Here is a 24,083-nt window from a genome sequence, read left to right as displayed (position 1 = left end):
GAGTATTTATTTATTTTTGCGTTGAACATTATCTGTTATTTTATCATAATAAACAATATATTTAAATTTCATGAGTTTTGATTGAACAAATACTGGATGTGTGCGGTCATAATATCTTGCTTATGTTTTTTGCAGTAAAGCAACATCATTTCTTATTGTTTTAAAAGTGGTTCCCCAGAGTTCTAGACAGTAGGTCATACAGTATATGGGAGTATCAAAGTACAATACATTGTAAATAAGGAATTGTAATTAAGTAAATCTTTTGTTTTATATAACACACCAATATTTTTGTCTTTGTATCATTTATGTGTTGCCTCCAAGATAATTTATAGTCAATTATGACTCCCAAGAAACGCTCAATTTGATCTCCATTTCATTCAAGTTTTATTTCTTTAAATACCTAATTTTTCGTTCCAAAAACCATAATTTTGTTTTTGCAATCCTAATTGATAATTTGTTCATAACAAATAATGTCATAATGCTTCGGTTGATGACTGTACAACAAATTGATTAATTACATTATATTCAGCTGATCGGTTTGATAACCTAGTAGTTTTTAGAAATTTTTCTTCTTTGCCTATGAAATAGTTTTGGTTTTGGCTATAATAATAATAATAATAATAATAATAATACTTAAAACTGTACTTTAAAGGTTAGGTATACCATCTCCCCTTTATTCTCTCTTGGAGATAAATTACTCAGGCATGTTTTCTGGGTTCTATGTAGTTGACCTGTTACATCTGGACAGCTTTTATTTCATTCATATTTCAGTCCAGACTTCAATCATCACGTATACAAAGTAATTGCAACTTGAATTGGTAGTAGTAATTCAAATGAAAAGAAATGATTCAACATGGCACAAAACATATTTATTTTCGATAGATTAAAAACTGTAATCCAGTAGATTTTTCGTCATCATTTTTGTCAGCAAAATCCCATATAGACTGAGGAATGTTTGATATATTTGTAAAGCACACTTTAGACCAATAAAAGAACAACAACTGAAAAAACAAAAGCATGCGCGTATCAATGAAACACTGAAGAAAAAAAATAACAAGATCTAGAATATAATACTATATTCTAACAATATTATTATTCTAATAATATTCTAACATACAAACACTAAAATGATTTTGATCCACTTTGTTCTCATATACAACCCTGGCGAAGCCACACCCACTTCCTTATGTGTTGTAAAAAATTGCACTGTATTAAACATTGAAGGATTCCAGGCTACTAATATACTATATACAAGTTAAATAAGAAAAAAAAAACTGTTGCTATCACCACATACACTTAGTTACACACCTAAAGATAATTCATTTTTTATTTATAAGCCCTTTAAAAAAAATAAATATATATTCCATGTTATTCAGTCAGTGTGTATAAAGCAAAAATTCTTACACAATTTTACAAAACACAAAGAACCATTGCAATCATTTTCAGCTTGTTGTGAAAAAGTCAGGGTTTTTGTTACATTACTTGCTGGTGAAGTACCTTTTATAGGTCTTGCTGTACATCACCTGGTTATCTATTTTGACCACATTCTTTAGTTTTTGCCAAAACCACGGCTCTGCAGCTGCCGTTTTTGGCCACTCTATGACGCTTTCCCCGCACAGCCTCCTCCTCAGACGCAGGAAGTGAGAATGCTGCAGGACGGGTTCCAGCATCAGCAGCACAATCACATCCACGTTTTCATCCAGCAGTCTTTGGTGAGCCAGGTACATCGCAAGCTTAAAAATACCAGTCTTAATGTAACCCTCTGTTAACACAAACAAGGTTTTGCGACTGTACTGGATGCTCTGAGCAAGGTTGTCCACAAGCGCGACTCCTGGAGGCCAATCCCTCTCCTCAAGACACAGAGGAAGATGCTTCTCTCCTGCTTCTTCTTCAAGTCTCACTCGCAGATTCCTCAATACCCACTCAGAGACATGAGGATCTCTGGTGTCGTATGTCACAAACAAACTATAGCAACAGTCTTGTGACTTCAGGGATTTGTACCCTTTCAGTCTTGCTTTAACATAATGTATGATGTAGGAAGCATCCCAGTAAAATAAATGGGAAAGTATAGCTGCTAACATGAAAATAATGGTTACAGAAGTTGTGAATAGATATATGAGAAAAGCTTGGCTGTCGTCTACACACTGCTGAATCTCAAAGTATATCAGGGCATTGCCCTTCTGATTTTCTGGTGTGCCACATGTGACCTTGGTGGTCAGCCTAGGTATCTTTATATTACTGCTTTCAAGCCATAAAATAAACTCTAAAGAATCACAAGTGCACTGGAATGGGTTGTTCCACAAAAACAGAGTCTGTAGCTGATTGTCAGATCTTGTCTTAAAAGAGGATTGATTGACGAGTGACAATCTGTTGTGGTTCAGACTAAGAGTTGTAAGACTTTTTGCACCTTCTAGGAATCCATCTTCTAAGTGAAAAATTTTGTTTACACTAAGATCAAGGTAAGTCAGAGTCCTGGGGATGTTTGAGCCAATACCTGCTATATGAGACAGAAAGTTGTTGCTCAGGTCTAAAGTTTGAAGTTGATGGAAGTTGAGCTTTTCCCATTCAAAGCTCTGAAGTAAGTTATGTGCTATACACAGCACAGAGAGGTTTCGAGGCAAATGTTGATATATATTTGCTGGAATTTTTCTTATTGAGTTGTACGATATGTCTAATACAGTCAAATTGACCAGATTGACAAAAAGTTTTTCGTATGTGTGATCATTCTCTTTCCAAAGAGTCCCAAGATAATTATGTGTAAACTGAAGCTCTGCTAAAGAGTTGCTGTACATCTGTTTGGTTGTTAATCTTGAAATGGAGTTGTGACTCATATTAAGCACTCTTAGGACGGGCAGGTTTCTTGTAAAATTTAAGTTGTGTGTAATGCCAAAAGCCTTAAAGTAATGTTCATTGTTACTGATGTCCAGTACCTCAAGTTTTTTAAGTTCTTGGAAGGCATGGTCAAAGGCAAAATCAACTTTATTAAACGAAAGGTCCAGATATGTCAGATTAGGCAGTAAGGAAAACTCAGTTCCATTAAGAGCTGCTGAAAATCCATTTACGGAGAGGTTAAGACATGCAATATTTCCATAGCCTTCAAACTGTGCAGGAGAAATAAAGAAAATGTTATTTGAGCTGAGAATAAGAACTTTCCCAGAGTCAAAGCACTGTTGTTTTATAAGCCCATGAGTTAAGTAATATTCTTCGTCATGGGATTCCCTAATTGATGGAATAAAAACAGAAAGGTCTGAACTTTGATCGTATCCACTATGTAAATTATTGGTTTTGTTTTGTGGAGGAGGATGCAGCCAGTTTTCTGCCAGATATAACATCCTTAAGTGTTTAAATGGCTTGAATACATTTTTATCGGAATGGATAATGAAGTTTGTGCCAAGGTTTATTGAAGAGAAGTTTGTTAGCTTGTGTAGGGGTGCAAAAGTGTGTGGTCCAATTTTCTGGAAGACCAAAGCCTCCATATGTAGAGTTTCTAAAGATGTAAGATTTGAAAAGTAACTTGATAGATTTACTGTCTCTGGGTATTTCTTAAGCCCATAGTTAAATGATAGATCAATAACTCTTAGATGTTTTAAGAATTGTAGGAACGTAGCCTCTCCAGTAATCACATCCATTAGGAAGTTCAAAGATAACAACAGTTTTTTTAAGTTTTTTAGAGGCTCAAACCAGGACTGGTTTATAAACGTCAGAGAGTTTCCACCAAGGTTCAGTATCTCAAGCTGTGTTAGAGATCGGAATGCATCAGGATGAATGGCCAGAGTCTGGTTTTGACAGGGCACACAGGGAAATGGAGCATTCAGACATCTTGGACAATTACCCTGAATTTCAAGCTTTTTCAAGTTGCACAATTGTGAGAAATCCTCTTTAGATATGTATGGTATCTGATTACATTCAAGCGATAAATACAAAAGTGATTTGGGAATAAATTTGGGAACCTCAGTTAAGTTGTTGTAACCAATTTTCAGAGTTTGTAGTTTGTTCATGTTTATGAAACTGTTTTGCTGTACAATAATAGCTTTCCCACATGGATTCCATGAGTAGCAGTTTCTTGCAAAAAAAAGTTCTGTTATTTTCCGTAACCCAGCAAAGGTACTACTATTTACAAATGTAATCTTGTTACTATTTAGCTCAAGAAGGTTTACATTTTCAGGGATATTGGCTGGAATTTCACTCAGGTTATTGCTGCTGAGTCTCAGCACACGCAGACCTTTTAGATTCTCAAAGGCATGCTTGCCAATTTTCAGTTGACTGCTGTTAGTTGCGTGATTGAGATTAAGCTCAACCAGACTGTGGAGGTTTAAAAAGGACTTTCTTGAAATACTCTGAAGATCGTTTCGAGATAAGTCGAGTTTGGTTGCATTTTCAGTTATTTCGCTCGGGACTTTGGACAGATGTCGGCCTTTACAGTCAAAAAAGACCTGAGAAGTGTTGTTTGTGACATCACAAGGGAATCTTCGTGACATCCAGGTAATTTTGCTTGCCGCCACTGGAGCCTCATAGTGGCAGTGCAGACAGAGTAGCAGCATGTGCAGCCAACCAATGACAGTCTGAAACCACAATAGAAAATTAGTTGCTACAGTATATGTTTATGTTATACTTTTTGAAGAGGCGTAATTAATCCGTGTACCCTTCGTTCTTGGTTATTCTGTTTTAAAACCAAATCAAAATAACAAATAAACGATTTGGTTATTTTGTTTTACTGACTTAAAACCAAAACAGAAATACAGAAAAATAAAAAAAACCAGACAAGCAGCATTTTTCTTTTTAAAATTAAATTTTCTGTTTGTGTGATATATTTGGATATTTAAGGTAAAACTATGGACTAGAGCTTCATCTCATCACACAGAAGGGACCCACAGACAGATGGACTTTTACTCTGCTGCGTTTGATAAAAATGATCTTGTGGCATGTTGTCCACCTCACACTGATGGCAAAAAGGCGTAATTTGTGTGTCAATGACGTTTCGTTCAAGAGTTATTGATGCTGGAAATCTGAATCTGTGAGTATCGTACCAACTTCACCAAACAGTGTTACGGTCCAATTAGTATCCAAATAAACTGGTGACTGACTATCAACTGTGAGGCTGGTGTGAGGAGCAATAGATGTTAGAACTTCTACCATTTGACACTTTTGCAAAAACAATTAGATTTTTTTTCAAAACATGTGATTTGCATGTTATAATACCGCTAGCCACTAACGGCAGCATTCAACACACACACACACACACACACACACACACACACACACACACACACACACACACACACACACACACACACACACACAAGTTGATCACAAGAAACAGGGAGCACCAGTACATTCATTACACCACCTCTGGTTTTTTTTAAATCACATATCATGTGCATGTTTTATGTAACATCGATTTTTTTTCTTTTGATTTATTTATGGATTAATAACGTTTCAATTAACCAGTTCATCAGTAATGTGGCTTATGCGTTGCTCCATTTTTTGTCCGAGAGCAAAAGTCCCACCATTCACCAGTTGATTTGGATACTATTTGGACTGTAACATTGTTACACGCTCTGACAGAATGTGACGTGCCTAAGCACTCGCTCTAATTTCCCCGTAATTTGTGGATGACCCCACAAAATAATGTATACATAATCAAATCTTAATCAAAAGTTTGCCTTACCCCTACCAATTTTTATCATTCCAGATTTCTAGACATTGTGGAAGTTTTTGTAACAAATGAGTTTATTCTTTGTGAAAAATATTTTATTGCATGCAAATGTCATGTTTGTTGTATCAATTTTCCAAATATTTTAAAGCTATCTCACTTATCAAATAAGACTGTCCATGTATTTGATGACACATTTAAGGCAATTTAAACTAAAAAAAAAAAAAAAGAATAAAAATGCTGTTGATATCCCTTCATTCCAGAGATAGAATGATTTTAGATTACATTTTTATTTAAATAGCTTGTACGGTGTTTTGCACACTTACTTTTCTATGTCATCATTAGTTATAATAGAGGAAATTTACCATTGATCTGTAGTTGCTCTTGGTTTTTATAACAGTTAGAAAACAAAGAAGTAACACATAGTGTAAAAATGTGTGGTTTACTGTAGGTATCACATCTATCCCACGGGTGGCAGTAAGAAACAGCTGACTCATACGGTAGTTCCTTTTTCACAGAATAAAGAAAGTTGGTTAACTGTTTAATAATTTTAAGAGTATAAAAATGTGGTTTTAGGTAAAAACACATCCTTAGTTTTTCTTTTTTCTTTTATTGAACCATTCATCAAAAATGAGGCTATGCTCCACCTCCATTCTTTCTGTGTTGGTTCATTCTACATAAGATACTTTTTCTAGTAAGAGTAGCAAATTCAGGATTGTTCAAATATTTTTAAAAGTTATGCTTGAAATGTTCCAGTTACCAAATATTCCCTGGTTAAACCTGCACATTATTTGCACTGCTTCTGTTTCGGTTTATTTCTGTATACGGAACCATTAAAAAATATGTCCTGAAAGAAGCTCTGTGCTAAATAGAATCAAAAACGCAGTTGCATTGAATGGAAACATTTTGAAGCACATTTTAAATCTGCACAGAGAAGTGTCCTTAAAAAACAATTACATCCATAATAACAGCACTTTAACAAAAGAAAGAAAAACAACATTTGTTCAGGTTGTAATGTAAATAATCTTTTGCCTTTTTGCACAATTGTAAGAGGAAAGCTATAATTACATCATTGGACAACCCAAAGATCATCTTATATTAGATAAATAAACCACAAAACAAAATAAAAATTGAAAAACAAATGGTAAATAAAAAAAACTACTCACCATAGTTATTTTATTGTACTACTCTCTAGCAGTCCCTGGAGGCCAGCCTTGAAACCTGATGGTTCTTTAGCACTTTGAACAGCTTCAGGTACACATTTTAATAAAGAGAATATCTGTTAACAAAACAAGTTCTCTGTCCATCCTGTAAAATTGAAGATAAGATCAAAACATCTTACATTTTAATCTCGTCCGTAGTTTTCAAACGCTAACATGAAATCTCATGTGACTAAAGGGAAACAAACTGGAATCAGACTGTCTGCGTGTTAGTTGAGTCGATATATGTAGAAATAAAAGAAGAGCACCCTTTTCACTTCTCCTTTTCATGAAACGTTGGTGTGTAGATAACAAAACGTGATCAGGAAGCAGGGTGCAGAGAGCACCAGATGAAGCGGGAAGGTAGGCAATAAAAAAAAGAAAATAGCATTAAGTAAAAAAAAAAAGAGAGAGATGACAAAATCAACAAACAAAAAACTCACACAATACCAAAAATAAAGCTATGCAAATGCAACTTTTTGTACTTTATTATTCATTCCTAGTGTTGCTATTGCCCCTCATGGTGACACATATATCAGTAGGATAGATGCAATTATGAAAACACAAAGTCAATGTAAATTGTAAGCAACTATCCTCCATTTTTGTTATACAATATCATAACCATAACAGTGCAAAAGCATGAAGGGGAAGCGCCACTCTGGCTGTGGTAATAAAATAGTGAAACACCACCCAGTATTTTTAACGTTTTTAATTAAAGGGGACATATCATGCTAAATCCCCTTTTTTAGCCCTTAAATGCATTTTGATGTATATTTAGATTGTTTAGAAGCACAGAAAAGTTCAAATTAGTCTCTTCAGGTGCTTCGTTGATATCGTTATATTCTGTTTTGGTCATATTTTTCAATCTGTTTTTTGAACAATAACGTCAGAGGAACTGCCAAATTAGGACATCGACTCCAGGCCCAACACTTCGAGCAATCCGCCATTTTTATTTCGCGCTTTTATTTTGTAGTCCAAGCTCCAGGATGCAGAAGTTACGAGAGGAGAAATCAAAATGTTTGGTTGTTGGATGTAGTAACCCACACGCTTCATTACAAAGTCTCCCAGCATCAGAACCTTTTCAAAGTGCCTGGTTGAGTTATATTTTTCACGGAAATGTACCCACATCTGTGGGTAAGGTCATTTTTGTGTGCACGAAGCACTTCAAGGATGACTGCTTCAGCAACCTCCACCAGTATAAAGAAGGATTTGCCGAAAGACTTTGTCTGATTGAGGGTTCAATTCCTTCTGTCTTTGGAGACGACAAACAGATCACTTCGGTAAGCTGTAAATAACGCTAAAAAGTGTGATGATAAGACGTCCCTGTCATTGTTTTGTTAGCATTAGCGGTTGCACCGTCTTCATATGTTAGCGCTGTGTGCTCGTTTTAGATCCTTGATGATATGGCCTACATGGTTTAATTTAAGTCTGAAGTTTTCATTAGTCATTTCATTTTGCCGTTTTTGTCTCCGAAAAGACTGTATTAAAATGCATTTTGTGACGTTAGCTTGGCGCTAGCGTTAGCTCGGTGCTTGTGTTAGCTCACTTGTTAGGGTTCTGCAGGTTCATCATCTTCATTTTCATCTCGCTCCGCTGGGTCCGACTCTGGCTCGAACATGTAAGGCTGGATGGACAAGTCTTCCGTTGTTGACATTGTGTAAATAACGTGTGAATAAACTTTTTCTGCGCCGCTACATAATCGTATCCCTTCTATCAAACTACTAAAATGGCCGAGCAGGGTGGAGTTGAACCTGGAGAGGGGGCGGGGTTTTGTCTCAAAACGAGTTGCTCTTAGAAGCACATCAGAAAAGGGGTAGAAAAGGGGTCTGGGGAGCTATAATAATGAGGAATTCAGACCCAAGCAGTGCAGTTCCGCTTTTTATAGACCACAGCTGTATGATTTATATCTAAAAAGGAAGGATTTAAAACCATGATATGTCCCCTTTAAAGGAAGTTGTTAAAGTCACATTTTAGTAAATTATAATCTATTTGCTAATGTCGTCAATACACCGGGAACAGTGTATTAGTTCAGGTGGTGATAATTTTAACTGGAAGTGTGTCTGTTGTGACATAATATTAACTGTTTTTCACTCACAAAAACATTTAATCTTTGCATTTTCAAAAAAAATGTCATGGACTGATCACCAGTTTGCATAACGACCAGTTGAACCATGACAACCATTTGGCCTCTTTATGCAAACGTCTGCATTTTCGATGGCCAACAGATGTAGGGGATAGATGATGGGACCTATTTAATCTAAAAAAAAAGTAATCAGTTCTTTTGAAATATATAAAAGTCTATAAAAACACTCATGAGCCCAGACCTACAGAGAAACCCAGACATAAACTGACTGAAGAGAGGATTGCTGAAACTAACACTGACCAAGTATACCTCAATTGGAAACCATATAAGAACTAGTTAGGTTTCATTGGATGGATTTTCATATCTATCTTTGAAAATATATATTAGGTCCCTATCAAAGACTTGACTGCCGAAAGATAAGTGATTAATAATGTAAGATTTAAGCTGAAGACATGTGAGTGGAGGGAAAGTTGTGCTGTTTTTCTAACTGAAAGAACTGAAAGCACAATCAGAACCAACTAAAACTAAACACAAAGAAAACTAAATCTAAAAATTCAACTTCCTCAATTTTCTAACAGATCCTCACCAATATATATAAATAATAAACAGAACAAGACTATATCTTCAAAGATAAATTAAAAATAAACCCACATATCACCAAGTTGTAACCATTGGCAGCTTTATTTCATATTACACTGGTTGACAATAAAAACATCTAATTGATATGCATAGTAAAATAATTACAAAAATATTTTGTACTCACTATCAATAAAAAAGGCGACACTGTACTTTCCAATATGCAGTCTTTGATAATATTGCAGAAGTTGCAAAAAAGGGAACAAACTTCATCATTGTAATGTTTATGCTACAGTGTCTCTTTGAAAAGGTTGTTGTATTGTTTCTGACCTTCAGTCGCCAACATGCTTCGCAGACTGAACCAAAAGTAAGGCTGAGCCTGAGGGTTTGATGGCCACTCCATCACAGATCGACTATACAGCCTTTTTCGTAGTCTCAGATATTTTGAATTGCAACATGTTTTTTCTAAAAAAATCAGGACAATAACATCATCTTTTTCATCCATTAATCTTTGGTGGGCCATGTAGAAAGCTGTCTTGAACTTTCCTCCTTTAATATATTTGTTGGTGAGAATAAACACTGTTCTCTTGCTCCGATAGATGCTCTGGGAGAGGTTGTCAATCAGGGGACATCCAGGAATCCAGTCTCTTTCCTCAACACAGAGTGTCAGAGGGTGGTCTCCGTGTTTCTCAAGATGAAAGCACATCTCCTTCATCACCCACTCTGACACCGCTTGGTCCTCCTTGTCATAGATGACAAAGGCATCGTAGATAGTACTCTTGGAGGTGAGGTGCCGATAGCCTTTGAGCTTTGCCCTGAAGAAGTAGAAGATGTACCAGATATCCCACAAGAAAAGATGGCTTGAGATTGTTACGGCAGAATTTACGGTTGACCTCATTTGAGACATGATTCATTGCTCTGGTTGAATGATAGAATCCAGGAGAAGCATTGATGATTTAATAAAAAATGATTTTATTCTAAACTAAATAAAAGAATACAAAGTGGAACAAAGTGAAACAAAATTAGCGTCCGTCCAGGCGGACGTCCAAAGGAAGTGCCGCGCCCCGCCCCAACAGTTTCAAAGCTTAAGCTTTTTATACAGATAAGAAAAGGTCCCAACAGTGAGAGACAAAAGGGAGGGAGTCAGATGCCCATAGTGGCAATGTTGGAGGATGATGAAGATGTTATGAGAAGGTTTGGCTCCAGTCTTTATCTGTCTTGATAAGTGTGTACGTCAGTGTATGTCCTTGGCAGAGACTGTGCTGCACTGAGAATAATACGATCTGTACTGTTTAATCATGATTCAGCTGTTCAAAAGTGTAAAGATTAATGGAGTCGTCATGTATTAAAACATGACAAATTGTACACATGAACATACATTTGAGGATATGATGATGAATATAAAATTTGCCATGACATTCCCCACTTTTGGTCGCCTCAACGACCAAATCAAGAAACAAAATTATTATATTCCACCTTTGCTGTCTGTCAGGGTTAACCATTAGCATCGTTATTGTCATACATTGGATATATTCTTCTTTTGTGAGGCACGGATATAGACATATCAAGAAAAATGTGGAAATAAACCTTAAAAAAAACTTCATCATTATTATCAATGGCATGAATCATCAAAAATCATCCTTTATTACATCTAGATAAGCAAAAATCATCATTTGCATCAAGGACATCACTCGTCTTCATCGGCTGAGTTCAGTGGTAACTGGGGTAACCAATAGCATCATGAGTGAAGAACCTTGAGTATTTTCCTCAATCGTAGCAGAAGGGTTTATGACTGTATTCCTGCAGCTAGGTGTGAGCTTGTCCTCCCTCAACCTAGCTATGAGCATTTGGTGTGGCTTATAAACAAAGCTAGGCCCTTGTTCTAGAGAGTTTTCTTGTGTGTGTGTCTCAGTGGCCTTGTCGGTTCCCCCTTCATTGTTCGGTCAGCCTCCGTCTTAGCATCAGCTGGTCTCGGCAATCATCTTGGATCCATGTTGCCTGCTCTGCGACCTTCACTGCCGTGTGGGTCATTTCAGTCGGTGTTGTAGATGATTGGTTGTTGTCTGAGGAAGGGTAGTCTCCACACACCTGGCAACCTCTCTTGGGATCGGAAGGTACCTGAACAGAAGAGGGGGAAAAACACCAAAACAAAACTCTTGGGATTGGCTGGTACCTGAACACAGGCGCGATCCCACTACTGAGGCTTTAGCTGGTACCTGGTACCTGGTAGGCTTTAGCTGGTACCTGGACAGAAAAAAAAAGGGGGTGGGGGGGAAAAACACCAAAACCAAACTCACCCAAAACAAAACAGAACAGAACAGAACAGAATAGAATAGAATAGAATAGAATAGAATAGAAGTTTTTAGGGGTGTTAGGTTTAGTTAACTGACTAAATGAATAGTTAGTATGGCCAGGAAGGCAGAGACAGGTCAGAGGTCAGGATCTGAGAGCTTTTCAGATCCTAAAAGGTGCTGCTGCACAATCACACAATGGTTAGGTGTGGGTTAGTGAGCTTTTAGCCATGCTAGCTCTGTAGCCCATTCGCACGCGAGTGGGAAAATATGAGGCTTGAAAGAAAAGCAGGAAGTATTAATTCAATTTTCTTTTCCTGGAGTAAGAAGAAGCATAGCTGGAGTTGCAGTGATTATCTGTGGTACATCTACTTACCTGGTGAGAAGCAACAATTTGAGAACCACTGTTTACAAGGACATGCAAGTCGGACGGAGAAGTGTGGAGTGTGATTACATGTCTTCTCAAGATGAATACATACAATTGGGAGACATGGAGATGTGAGAAAGCTAAATGAGTTTAACCAAATAAATAAATGATGTTATTTATTTATTTAAATTGTTTGTTTATTTTCTTTGCTATCTCTTATTTGTGAAGGAGAAATCTTATTCTATCCTTTATTTATTCTGAATAATGTTAACACTCCACACCTATTTACATAGCCTAATTCTTTTATAGAGCTGAATTTGTCAGTTCATTTATTTCATTCATTTCCCTCATAATTATTATTTGAGATGTAATTTACTTAATTTTGAAGGTCAATTGGTGGCAAAAGTGTCTCCTATTCTGTGTCTGAACCAGAGTTTAGCAAGATTATTGGCCCTTTAAGGTTAGACAGAATTAAAGTTAAGTTGAGTCGAACAATCATATTGTCTTTTGCTCTCTGTATTTATCCCATTCGTGGGGGTGACGAGCCCCAGCACGGTTTGGAGAGCTTCCTTAAATGCTTGGAAGTTACTCAACTTTAAACTATCTCTTATTTCAATCAATTATCAAGAATTTCAGGAGGACCCTTTTTTAAATCTCAGGCGACCCAGATTGGGCCACCAACCCAATGTTGAGAACACTTAATTTTTCCCTTAAAAGTGTCTAAACCCAGTGAAGGTGTTTTATGGTCTTGCACGCTAAGTGCTGGTGGAACAAGAAGAAAATAGTTGGAGGGTTTGAGGTATATTTTCCTATGATAAAATATAAATCAAGAATCAGAGGGACGTTGGCCCCTCCCTTCCCTTTTTTTACATAAGAATACATTTGGATTCTTAAAACCATATGATAAATATCATTGGAAAATTACTTATCTGATCATTTTGGATGTGTCTCCGTTTTCCTCTCTCTTGTGTCCGCCTGCCTTTGTGCCCTCCAACCTCCTCGACCTCCTTCTCCTCAGCCATAAAGGTCAAAGCCAGGGTCAACTGTACGCTCCTTTTGGAAATTTGAAGATCTGTCCCCACTTTCGCAGTTGGATTGGAAGTCTCTGTAGTCTCTGGAATAGATATTATGTTAGAACATCCACAATATGTCATATTGTCACGTGTCTATTTCAATCTATTTCCCCTTTGTTTCCCAGTTACAGTTATGGACAATACTTCCCTTTAATTCTCATCCTTCATCATAACAAGCAGTGACCAGGCATGGCGGCTGGAGGAAGGATCGGAGTCGAGAAGGCGGTGGCATTCTGTTAGGAAACACTCAGAAACAGAAAGAGAGGAAACCATTAAGACTTAACTGGATAATTTAAAATATCTCTTTTCTTTAGTTGGATCTGATTCGTCTCCTTACAGCGACCTGTATTTTGGAAAAAGCTACATAATAACAACAACTAAGACGAAGACGTAGACAAGTGCACACCACAACGAGTATACACATATAACAACAAAAAACATGGACACTGAACATGTAAGGTCAGTCAAGGTCAAAGCCAGTCATTCCACTGAAAGTGGTATCATATATAAAAAATGTCGTTTGGTGTTTTTAAACACCCAGAAAAAACCCTTTAAAACCTGGTAAACTTTTTAGAAGGCCCAAGGCCTAAAACCATAGTTCTTTTAACAAGCAGCAGTGTTTTCTGAACACCCCACTACATAATTGGCAAAAACAGGGAGAAGATCAAGTGCATCAAAACCCAGGAGGAAAAGAAGGTGAAACAGAGGAACATGTGTGGTCAAACAGCCATTCATCGGTCAATCACTCAATGACACGTCCACGGCACATTCGCACTCACAACGCTCTCAGGCATACGTAACGTGTCATCATTCAGTCACTCATGCACCGCACACGTTCATGCCTCAATTTTCACGTCCATGCATTCACAAGGTTTTGCTGCATAGTGTCTAAGTAGAATATAGGTCTCATCTAACCCACCAATGGCGATAGCCAGTCCACCTCGTCTCTCGGGGTCAATGAGCTCTTATTGCCCCCTCATGCTTGGCAACCTTTTAGTGTTAATTAATTGCTTTTTACTGGTATCGTCTGATTACTAAGAGGTACGCTCCTTTTTACTTCCGCCTTGGCGGAGTCTACACTTAGAGTATTGTCCCTTGCAGTACTGACAGTCTGCTCATCTGCTGATCAGGCAGGAATCGCATGGCCATGCCTAACAACAAACTCAACCGCGGTACCAAACCGCGGGAAACTCTCAACAGCTGCAAATTCCAGAAACTTAAAACAAATATCTGAATTAGCCGGAGACCCTCTCAACCTTGCCTTATGAAAATATAAAGTAGGGAGAATTTCCAGGGAACCTTCCAACTTCTGACTTTAAGAAAAATATAAAGTTGGGAGGAGTATGGGGGAAGGGTAACCTCTCGACCTGTGTCTTTATTTAAAATATAAAGCTAGGGAGAATTTCAAACTCGACCACTCGTTACTCCGGAGATTAAAAAACCCTCCGAATTAGCAGGAGAATTATAAACCAACGCAGACTGTCAGGACTTTCTTTTGGGCACTTCTTAAGATTGAACGGAGCACGCAACCTCTAATAACCCTCACTCTAAGGGAACGTAGAAATTTGTTCAGAACGGTCTTCGGTTACCAAGCATGTATCAAATCAGGTGGACCGCTATCCCCCAAAGAGCGCTCTCCCTAGCAAGGTTTATCCTTTTTCTGCACATTAAACCAGGACTTCTTGTTTGAAAAGTAATTGCCTATGTACTCATAGCAACTAATGGGACATTTTTTCTCAGGAAAAATTTGGTACCCCCCCCCTGCTGTCGAGTGGCTTTGGGCCGGCCAGACAGTCCGACGCGGTAAGGGGGGAGCGCAAAATGAAAATAATGAATGTTGAACTAGGCTGTCTGTCGCAAGCAGCTTCAAAAAGGGTAAGGTACAGATTGTTTACGAGGGTATCGGTCAAAAAAATGTCAAAATTTAAACTTGTTGAGGCTGCAGTCCTCAATCTCTGTCTCAATTTTCCTGAAATTGAGTAAAAACAAAAGAGAAAAAGAAGAATCGTTCAGAAATAACAAAGGAGAAAAACGTGTGAGCTCAAAAAAAATCATGGCCAATAAAAATTAAAACTTCAGCTCCAAAAGCTGAGGCAACAGAGGGCTCTGTCTTCAGCGGATGTAACCATATCTTGCATTGTGGGGGCCCTCCCCTCAATCAAGAAAATAAATGAAAGAAAAGCCTTATCAGTAACACTATTTTCTTCCCCTTTGTTTGTTGTTTTCTCATAAAGGCCAAAGCAGTGTAAATAAATGAGCAACATAATGAATAAAAGCAAAGATAAATGATGGGCACACTTGATCTCATGTGGCAAACAGAAGGGTTCTGTGTGAAGTTCTGTGTTTCTCATAGTTATGAATGTGGGTGTGTGACTGTATGTCTGGTCTGTCTGCGTGTGAGAGAATAAATGAAAACAAAATAATCTAGTGCACAGTCAGAAGATAGAGGGGTTAGTATTGTGCGAAGGAGAAGCTTGTTGGCTATTTGCTAGTTGTCCCCCTCCATGCCAAAGTTCAAGGCTAAAGTGATTTAGCTCTACCACCAAAGGCTGTGGTGGACTTCTTGTTGCTTGGTATCCTTGTGGCTTTTGAAACAGTGTCTTTTTGGTGAAGATTTCCAGCAGACGTGTGACCAGTCTGCAGTTGCTGCCCATCATTCAGGCAGTAGTCGTGGCATTTAACTCGCAACTCATTGGTGGGGGAGTGTCCAACCACTCCGACGCCCACAGGTTCTCAGTCTTTGATGATGGGGCAGGATGTGTTAATCCAGCATTGGCATGCGGCCCATTCATAGACGATGAAGAGTTGACTTGGGACTGAGCGAGTTATTTCAGCATTGCTTTGCTGAATGGGAGTTGAGTCCTTGAGTCCTGAAAGGTCACACACCTTTGATTGTCCATTTCCTTCTGATGCTTGGTCCTTTGAATGATGTTGACATTCCATTAGCGTAAGAGTTGAAGGTGATTTCATTCTTTCATTGAAGATGTCGTTTCTTCAGGGGACAACCACAAAGCCAACAGAAACTAACAATTTAAATAATAAAAAATGATAATGATGGTAACAGTAATATTAAAATAAAATAAAATGAAATACTGTATTCATCTGTGTGTGTGTGTGTGTGTTGCCCATCAAACATGAAATCAAAATAAAATTTAAAATAAAAATAAAAATAGTGTCTGTGTGTAATGGCACTATTCTATCGGCAGGGGAGAAGTGAGAAATCACAATGTTGTGTCACAAGTGTGTAGTGCACTAAACTGGCCAGTGAGGGGCGCCACCTCTCTCTCTCTCTCTGTTGGGTGTGGCTCTCTGTGCGTGTGCGTGCGCCCGTGCGCGTGCCTGTGTGTGTGCTCTCTCTCTGTCCCTTTCTCTCTCTCTGTACGTGTGTGTGTGTGTGTGTGTGTGTGTGTGTGTGTGTGTGTGTGTGTGTGTGTGTGTGTGTGTGGCCACACGTCCAAAAAAAAAGAAAAACACAGCAGCGACGTGTGTGTGTGTTTGGCTCTCTGTATTTCTCTCCCTTTCTCAAAAGCTGACACTCGTCAAATGAAAGCATTAAAGCCAAGCCAAAGGGAGAAATCTGATTCCACGTTTAAACAAAATAAAAACAAAGATAAAAAAAAGTAAAACTCGCCTGAAAGCATGATCTGAGTTCACATCATACCAAGATTGTATATGCGTATGCATATATTATTTGTTTATTGGATTGTTCATCTGTTTGATTCACAGAAACACAATTTAGGTTAGGTTCGGGGTTTTAATCTATTTTGCTTTCGGTACAGAGGTGAACTCAGATCATGACACCGCTGGGATGTTTTGGAAACTTTGGTTGCCCGTCTATCTATGGTCAGGACCTCACAGGCTGTGGGAGTCCGAACAAAACCAAAGTAAATAATGACCTAAACAAAATATCCGAGCCCGAAGAAAACCAGAGAGAACCTACAGCATTAAAAAGCACAGAACCTCAACCATTTGAGCCTTTCTCATGGCTATTCACTGCGTCAAAACACAGAACAGCTGAGGATCAAAATCAAAGCTCAAAGCTGAAAATCAATACAATGCTTGACTGGTTCAAAAAAAAATCAACACAGAGCGAATATATATATATGTAAATGAAAATTTACATATATATATATATTTATAAAGGCAGCTTTACCTTAGTCCGAATTGGTGTTTGAGGTTCAACCGATGGTTCGTGCTCCAGTCTCTGTCCGAGGGGTGGACAGAAGATGGTCCTGTTCGTGATCGCCAATTGTTACGGCAGAATTTACGGTTGACCTCATTTGAGACATGATTCATTGCTCTGGTTGAATGATAGAATCCAGGAGAAGCATTGATGATTTAATAAAAAATGATTTTATTCTAAACTAAATAAAAGAATACAAAGTGGAACAAAGTGAAACAAAATTAGCGTCCGTCCAGGCGGACGTCCAAAGGAAGTGCCGCGCCCCGCCCCAACAGTTTCAAAGCTTAAGCTTTTTATACAGATAAGAAAAGGTCCCAACAGTGAGAGACAAAAGGGAGGGAGTCAGATGCCCATAGTGGCAATGTTGGAGGATGATGAAGATGTTATGAGAAGGTTTGGCTCCAGTCTTTATCTGTCTTGATAAGTGTGTACGTCAGTGTATGTCCTTGGCAGAGACTGTGCTGCACTGAGAATAATACGATCTGTACTGTTTAATCATGATTCAGCTGTTCAAAAGTGTAAAGATTAATGGAGTCGTCATGTATTAAAACATGACAAATTGTACACATGAACATACATTTGAGGATATGATGATGAATATAAAATTTGCCATGACAAGATGGACATTGTGAGAAAGCTGAGGATGAGGGAAGTCAAAAGGATGTAGAGAATGATTGACAGACCATTGTGCTGACATGCTAGCAAGTCAACTGAGATAACAAGATGAAATCTTTGTGCCCCTGGACTGGCACAGGTAACCTCTGTGCCCAGTTTAGGAATAGTCACTGTGGTCTTGTTGAGCCATTTGACAAACCAAGTGGCATTGCATGAACAGTGGAATCTGTTATTGTGCAGAAGCAACATATCCATCTGTTTGACAACGTCGTCAGGAAAGCTGGATTCTTCAACATTCTGAATGTGATTGTAACTAAGATCCAAATATTTCAAATTGAATGCATTCTTGAGGAAATCTGATGTGAGTTTGACAATTTGGTTTTTGTGCACAATTAGCTTCTTGAGAGATGTGGTGCAGTCCGACAGCATGGGTGGGACAGTGGTTAAGCTGTTGCCACTGAGATCTAGAACTAGGAGTGAATGCAGATAACTTAGATTTTTCCATATAAAGGAGTTCAGTTTATTGTTTTTAAGGTAGAGCCAGACAGCTTGTCTGGCAGACCACTGAACACTTGAGGTTGAATCTCATGAAGATTGTTACTGGAAATATCGAGGACTGTCAGATTATAAAGTTTTTTGAAATAATTTACGTATTTAGTGTTTCCATCTTTCCACAAAATATCCAAACGATTGCCTTTGAACTCCAACTTCTCGAGGGACTGACTCTCTATCTCTGTGTTTGTTGATGCAGAGATTTGGTTGTGGTTGATTAGCAGTACCTTGAGATTTTTTAAATTCCTGGTAAAGTTTAACATATGTGTCAAACCTTCTGATTCAAAGTAATGGTTATTATTACTTATATCTAATATGACCAGATTTTTTAATTCTTCAAAAGCGGTGGAGTAGAGCAGGTCGAGGCGATTTGATGAGAAGTCCAAATACTTTAACTGAGTCAGGTGTGTGAATTCAGAGCCATTCAGACTTTGGCTCATTGCATTTCCAGACAGATTGAGACATCTCAGCTCTTTAAGATTTAAAAATGTTCGATGCAAAAAGAAAATGTTGTATCTGCTCACATCCAAAGTTTTTCCAAATTGACTGCATTCCTTTTTGACAAGGGATGCAATATCGCCAAGTTCCTTATCTTTATACTTACAACTGCGTGCATATTCATAATTTCTAAAATAGTGCATCTCTCTCACTTCATTGTATTGGTACTTATTGGAAGCCGAAAGGGGTGACCAGTTCAAGGGCTCTCTTATAGAATAACCAATTGTACTGTACCCATCAGAGGGTGAAGATATTTTGTTGTCTGAAAGACTTATTATTTTGAAGCTTTTCAACTCCATCAGCATGCTTAGATTTGCTATTTTAATAAAGTTTGTTCCCAGATCTAGAACTTCCAAGTTAGGAAGGGCTTTTAAGGGATCAATATTGTTGTGTCGTAGCTGCTAAAATACAAACCCCTTCAGTCTGAGAATTTTCAAAGACTTTAGAGAGGAGAAACTCTGGTTCAATCTCAGTGATTCGGGATACCTTTGAAGTTCATAGTTGAATGAAAGGTCCAATTCTTTTAGTTTTAAAAGAAATTTGAGAAAGTGAGTGAGTCCTAAATCTTTGGCTAAGAAATTTGATGACAGATCAAGAACTCTGAGCTTTTTAGTGTTAGCGAACCATTCTGGTTGGACATGACTTTTTGTATGTTGTTATTGTAGAGGTATAGCTCCTTTAAAGATGTTGGTAGCCTGGGTGGAATGAATGACAAATTATTTGACTTGAGTGACAACAACGTTAAATTGTGCAATTGAGAAAAAGCACTCTCTTCTATTGCATAGGACTCGTTGCAAGGGTTGCGATAATAGCAGTTTTGACCAAGATAAAGTATCTCTATATTTCTGATTTCTGAGAGGTTTGCCTCGAATATTTGAAAAATGTGATTCACTTCCAAACTCAGCAGGATCAGATTTTCTGGCAGGCCTTTGGGGATACTCTCCAGTTGATTTCCATCAAGATACAATGCTTGTAGATTTTCAAGTTTGGTGAATGTCTTTTCCTCGATCTTCACACTGTGGGTGCACATGTGGTCCTTGGGACCTATCTTGATGGGCACACAGTTGCACCGCATGTCAATCTCAACCAGGTTTTCCAGACCTTGAAAGGAGCTCGAGTTTAACAATGGAATGTGGTTGATGGTGAGCGTCAGATTGGTTGTTTCTCCTGGGATGCCGGGAGGGATTTTCTTTAGGCCTCTCTCTGTGCAATCCACTATCACCTCGCTGCTATTGGTGATGTTGCTGATGTCACATGGCAGTGTTTTGGGGTAGCTGATGCCAGTTATTGAAAGGCAGAGCCAGCTCACCAGGAGACTGATAGACAACTAGACAAAATCATACATTTGTCTTTTAGTAATATGTGCAGGTGAACAACTAGTAAATCAAATAAATTACATATAAAAATACAATATAATCTTAACTTTAATCACTATGGAAGCACTTAATATTAAGCTTCATTATAGCAATTATGGCATCATCCTCTAAAATCTAAACATGTAATATTACCAAAAACACTTTTATTATTATACCATAAAGTAGAAAATCGTACTCACCAATTGGAAAAACATCATGAAAAAAGAGACGTTTAGTGTCGGCTGTTAACTTCAGCAGAGCACTGAACAAACTGAAGCAGATCAGTCTAAGACATTAAGGGATGAAAGTAACAGGTGCAAGACAAAGTCAACTCTGTATATTTAACCTGTATCACTTCCTCATTGTGAATATTCATACATATGTAACTCTTCAAGCTTGTGTCTGTAATCCCAAAGTAGGTCCAGTATTAAAGGGTATCTCAAATGGTGGCCCAATGACTGCAGGCAGTCCAACATTCACCTGCGATTGGCCCAAAACTTTGACCTATCCGGATTGATGAGAACCATGCTCTTCATGATCATTTAAAGATTAAAAAAGAAGAAAGTTATTATTATTATTATTATTATTATTATTATTATTATTATTATTATTATTACCACTACTACTACTACTACTAAAACATATGTCATATGTAAATTGTATAAAGCATCCAGCAATATAATGCGCTTTACTGATTATAATTCCATGTAAATCGTATTTTTAGCTTGAAATTGCGATAGATCATAGTAATGATAATAATAGTAATTAAATAAAGTGGTACCACACCAGTTTAAGTGATAGGGAGAAAAATCCATAATTTATCCCTACATGACTAGACAAAGGTCAATGAACTTTGTGACTTCAAAAGACTAAAGGCATTTTCCAGTCTTTTTGAACTATCGGGAGCCACAAATGTAGGCAATATGCAAAAACATTGTGCAGAGTGATACTGTACAATAAAACAAAAAGCTTCAGTCAAGACCATTTAGAATTTTTAAATCCTTTAATGATGTTGACAAAACGTATGCAATGGTGCATTGTGCAAAGTATCCATAAAATTAGGTGACATTAGCAAACGAAAGAGTTGTGTTATTGGGGTTTCCCCCACCACATTTTGTTTTTTTGTTAAAGATTAAAAAAGAAGAAAGTAATCATAGTGTTTATTATTATTATTATTATTATTATTATTATTATTATTATTATTATTATTATTATTATTATTACCACTACTACTACTACTACTACTACTAAAACATGTCATATGTAAATTGTATAAAGCATCCAGCAATATAATGCGCTTTACTGATTACTATATAATTCCATGTAAATCGTATTTTTAGCTTGAAATTGCGATAGATCATAGTAATGGGGGAAGCCCCTCGGGGCCCCCCCGGCCGCTTTGGTGACTCTAGATAACCTCGCCAACGTATGCAAAAAGAAAAACATACTATATAAAAAATATATAACAGAAAAAACATTAAAAGCAGAAATACGTTATAAAAAATACAGAAACAAAGTTAATAATTTACTTAGAGAAAAAAAAAGGGAATATTATGAAAAACAATTAAAAGAGAATAAAAACAAAAACAAAAAATTGTGGGAAATAATAAATAACATAACCATGCGTAAATGCAAAGAAAAAAATGCAGACCATTTTATAATAAACAATGTAAAAGAACACAATAAAAACATAATAGCACAAGAACTCAACAGTTTTTTCATAAATACTGGAAAAGACATAGAGAAAGAGATAAATAAACACCCAACACTTAAATGGAACCATTTTGACAATGAGAAGAAAGACATTGATAAGTATCTTGTACTCGAAGAAGTAACAGAAGCAGAGGTGGACAGAATAATCACTACCAGTACCTCAAAAAAATCCAGAGACGTTAATAATCTAACTATGAGTCTAATAAAAACCATAACAGCTGAAATAACCCCGCCACTAACATATATAAGTAATCTATCATTCAAGAATGGGGTATTCCCAGAAAAAATGAAAATTGCAAAAATCGGACCGATTTACAAGGGTGGAGAAAAATGTAATTTCACTAATTATCGACCTATATCAATATTACCACAACTGTCAAAAATTCTGGAAAAACTGTTCATGAACAGACTCGACAAATTTATAGAAGACAATAATATACTACATGAAGGACAATATGGATTTAGAAAAGGACGTTCAACAGCAATGGCTATAATTGACATCACGGAGAATATAAGAGAAGCACTAGAAAAAAAACTATTTGTATTTGGAATTTTTCTGGACCTAAAAAAAGCCTTTGACACAATTAATCATGATATTCTAGAAGAAAAACTTCAAAATTACGGAATAAAGCGTAACGCCTTAAAATGGATTAAAAGCTATATGACAAATAGAAGACAATATGTTGACTTTGAAGAACATACATCAAAATGCCAAACCATACAGTGTGGTGTTCCTCAGGGTTCAATTTTGGGGCCAAAACTGTTCATTCTATACATAAACGACATTTTCAAAGTCACCAATTGCCTAAAACTAACATTGTTTGCAGATGACACAACCATTCTATGCTCAGGCAAAGACATTAACACTTTAATAGAGTCAACAAATGAAGAACTATTAAAAATTCAAACATGGTTAGATGTAAATAAACTATCCCTAAACGTCAGTAAAACAAAATTCATTAACTTTGGAAAGAGAAAAAAAACAGGAGATATAAGACTGAAACTAAACAAGGAAATAATAGAACAAGTAAAAGAATATAGGGTACTTGGAGTGTGGATGGACGACAAGCTGACCTGGAAAAAACATATACAAATAGTTAAAAACAAAGTGGCCAAAAGCAGTTACATCCTATGGAAACTTCAACAAATCCTACATACCAAATCACTTAAAACAATATATTCTTCACTCATAGCATCGCACTTAAATTACTGCTCCGGAATATGGGGTAATAACTACAAAACGTATCTTGAACCACTATTTAAACAACAAAAAAAAGCTATAAGAATTTTACATAAAGTACCACACAACACACACACAAACGATTTATTTGAGAAGTCAAAATACCTAAAACTGCAAGAAATAATACACTATAACACACAAATACATGCATTTAGGGCTTCATCAAAAAAATTACCACATCAAATCCAAAAACGTTTCACTTACAATCAAAATCCCTACGAATTCAGACATAATAATGTGTTTAGACCAAACAGGATCATATCAAACGTTGGCAAACATAGTACTGTGTATAGAGCCATGAACCTCTGGAACAGCCTTGACAAAGAGACACAACAGTCAGATAATCTGAAGCAATTTAAGGACAAAACGAGGAGGACATTTTTACACACATACAGATCTCAAGTCAACTCTCCATTGAACTCTACAGCAACGACATGGAACTCATCAACTGGTCATTGAGCACCATTGACAAAATCTTCTCAACGAGGCAATTGCTTCAGCACGAAATACCGTGTCCAAAGGACACATACCCAAGTGGATATGTCGTGGACGCACGAGGGAGAAGCCAGATGCTCTGTCTCTCCCAGCTGAAAGTGGAAGATGTGGAGGACATCTATCTGCTAGGAGTCATGATCTTTGGCCTGCTAATGATGGGGGTATGTGTCTGTGCATGTGCCTTCCGGAT

General features: G+C 37.2%; 1 protein-coding gene and 1 pseudogene across 1 annotated transcript; both read right to left on the bottom strand.

Annotated features, from left to right (window-relative positions):
- Positions 1-941: 941 nt before the first annotated feature.
- LOC114455015 (toll-like receptor 8) lies at positions 942-7,134 on the bottom strand. The gene is made up of 3 exons (XM_028436007.1): positions 6,996-7,134; positions 6,820-6,901; positions 942-4,562 (listed from the first exon to the last, which is right to left on the bottom strand). Exons 2-3 carry the CDS (start codon positions 6,820-6,822, stop codon positions 1,479-1,481), a joined length of 3,087 nt encoding a protein of 1,028 aa, XP_028291808.1. The 5' UTR covers positions 6,823-6,901; positions 6,996-7,134; the 3' UTR covers positions 942-1,478.
- Positions 7,135-9,800: 2,666 nt separating this feature from the next.
- Positions 9,801-21,342, bottom strand: LOC114455195 (toll-like receptor 7; annotated as a pseudogene).
- Positions 21,343-24,083: the final 2,741 nt, after the last annotated feature.

Source organism: Gouania willdenowi, chromosome 21 (assembly GCF_900634775.1).
Source record: "Gouania willdenowi chromosome 21, fGouWil2.1, whole genome shotgun sequence".
In the NCBI taxonomy this organism is placed as follows: Eukaryota; Metazoa; Chordata; class Actinopteri; order Blenniiformes; family Gobiesocidae; genus Gouania; species Gouania willdenowi.
Note: the sequence above shows the minus strand (reverse complement) of the source record. Positions and strands in the feature narration are given on the sequence as shown.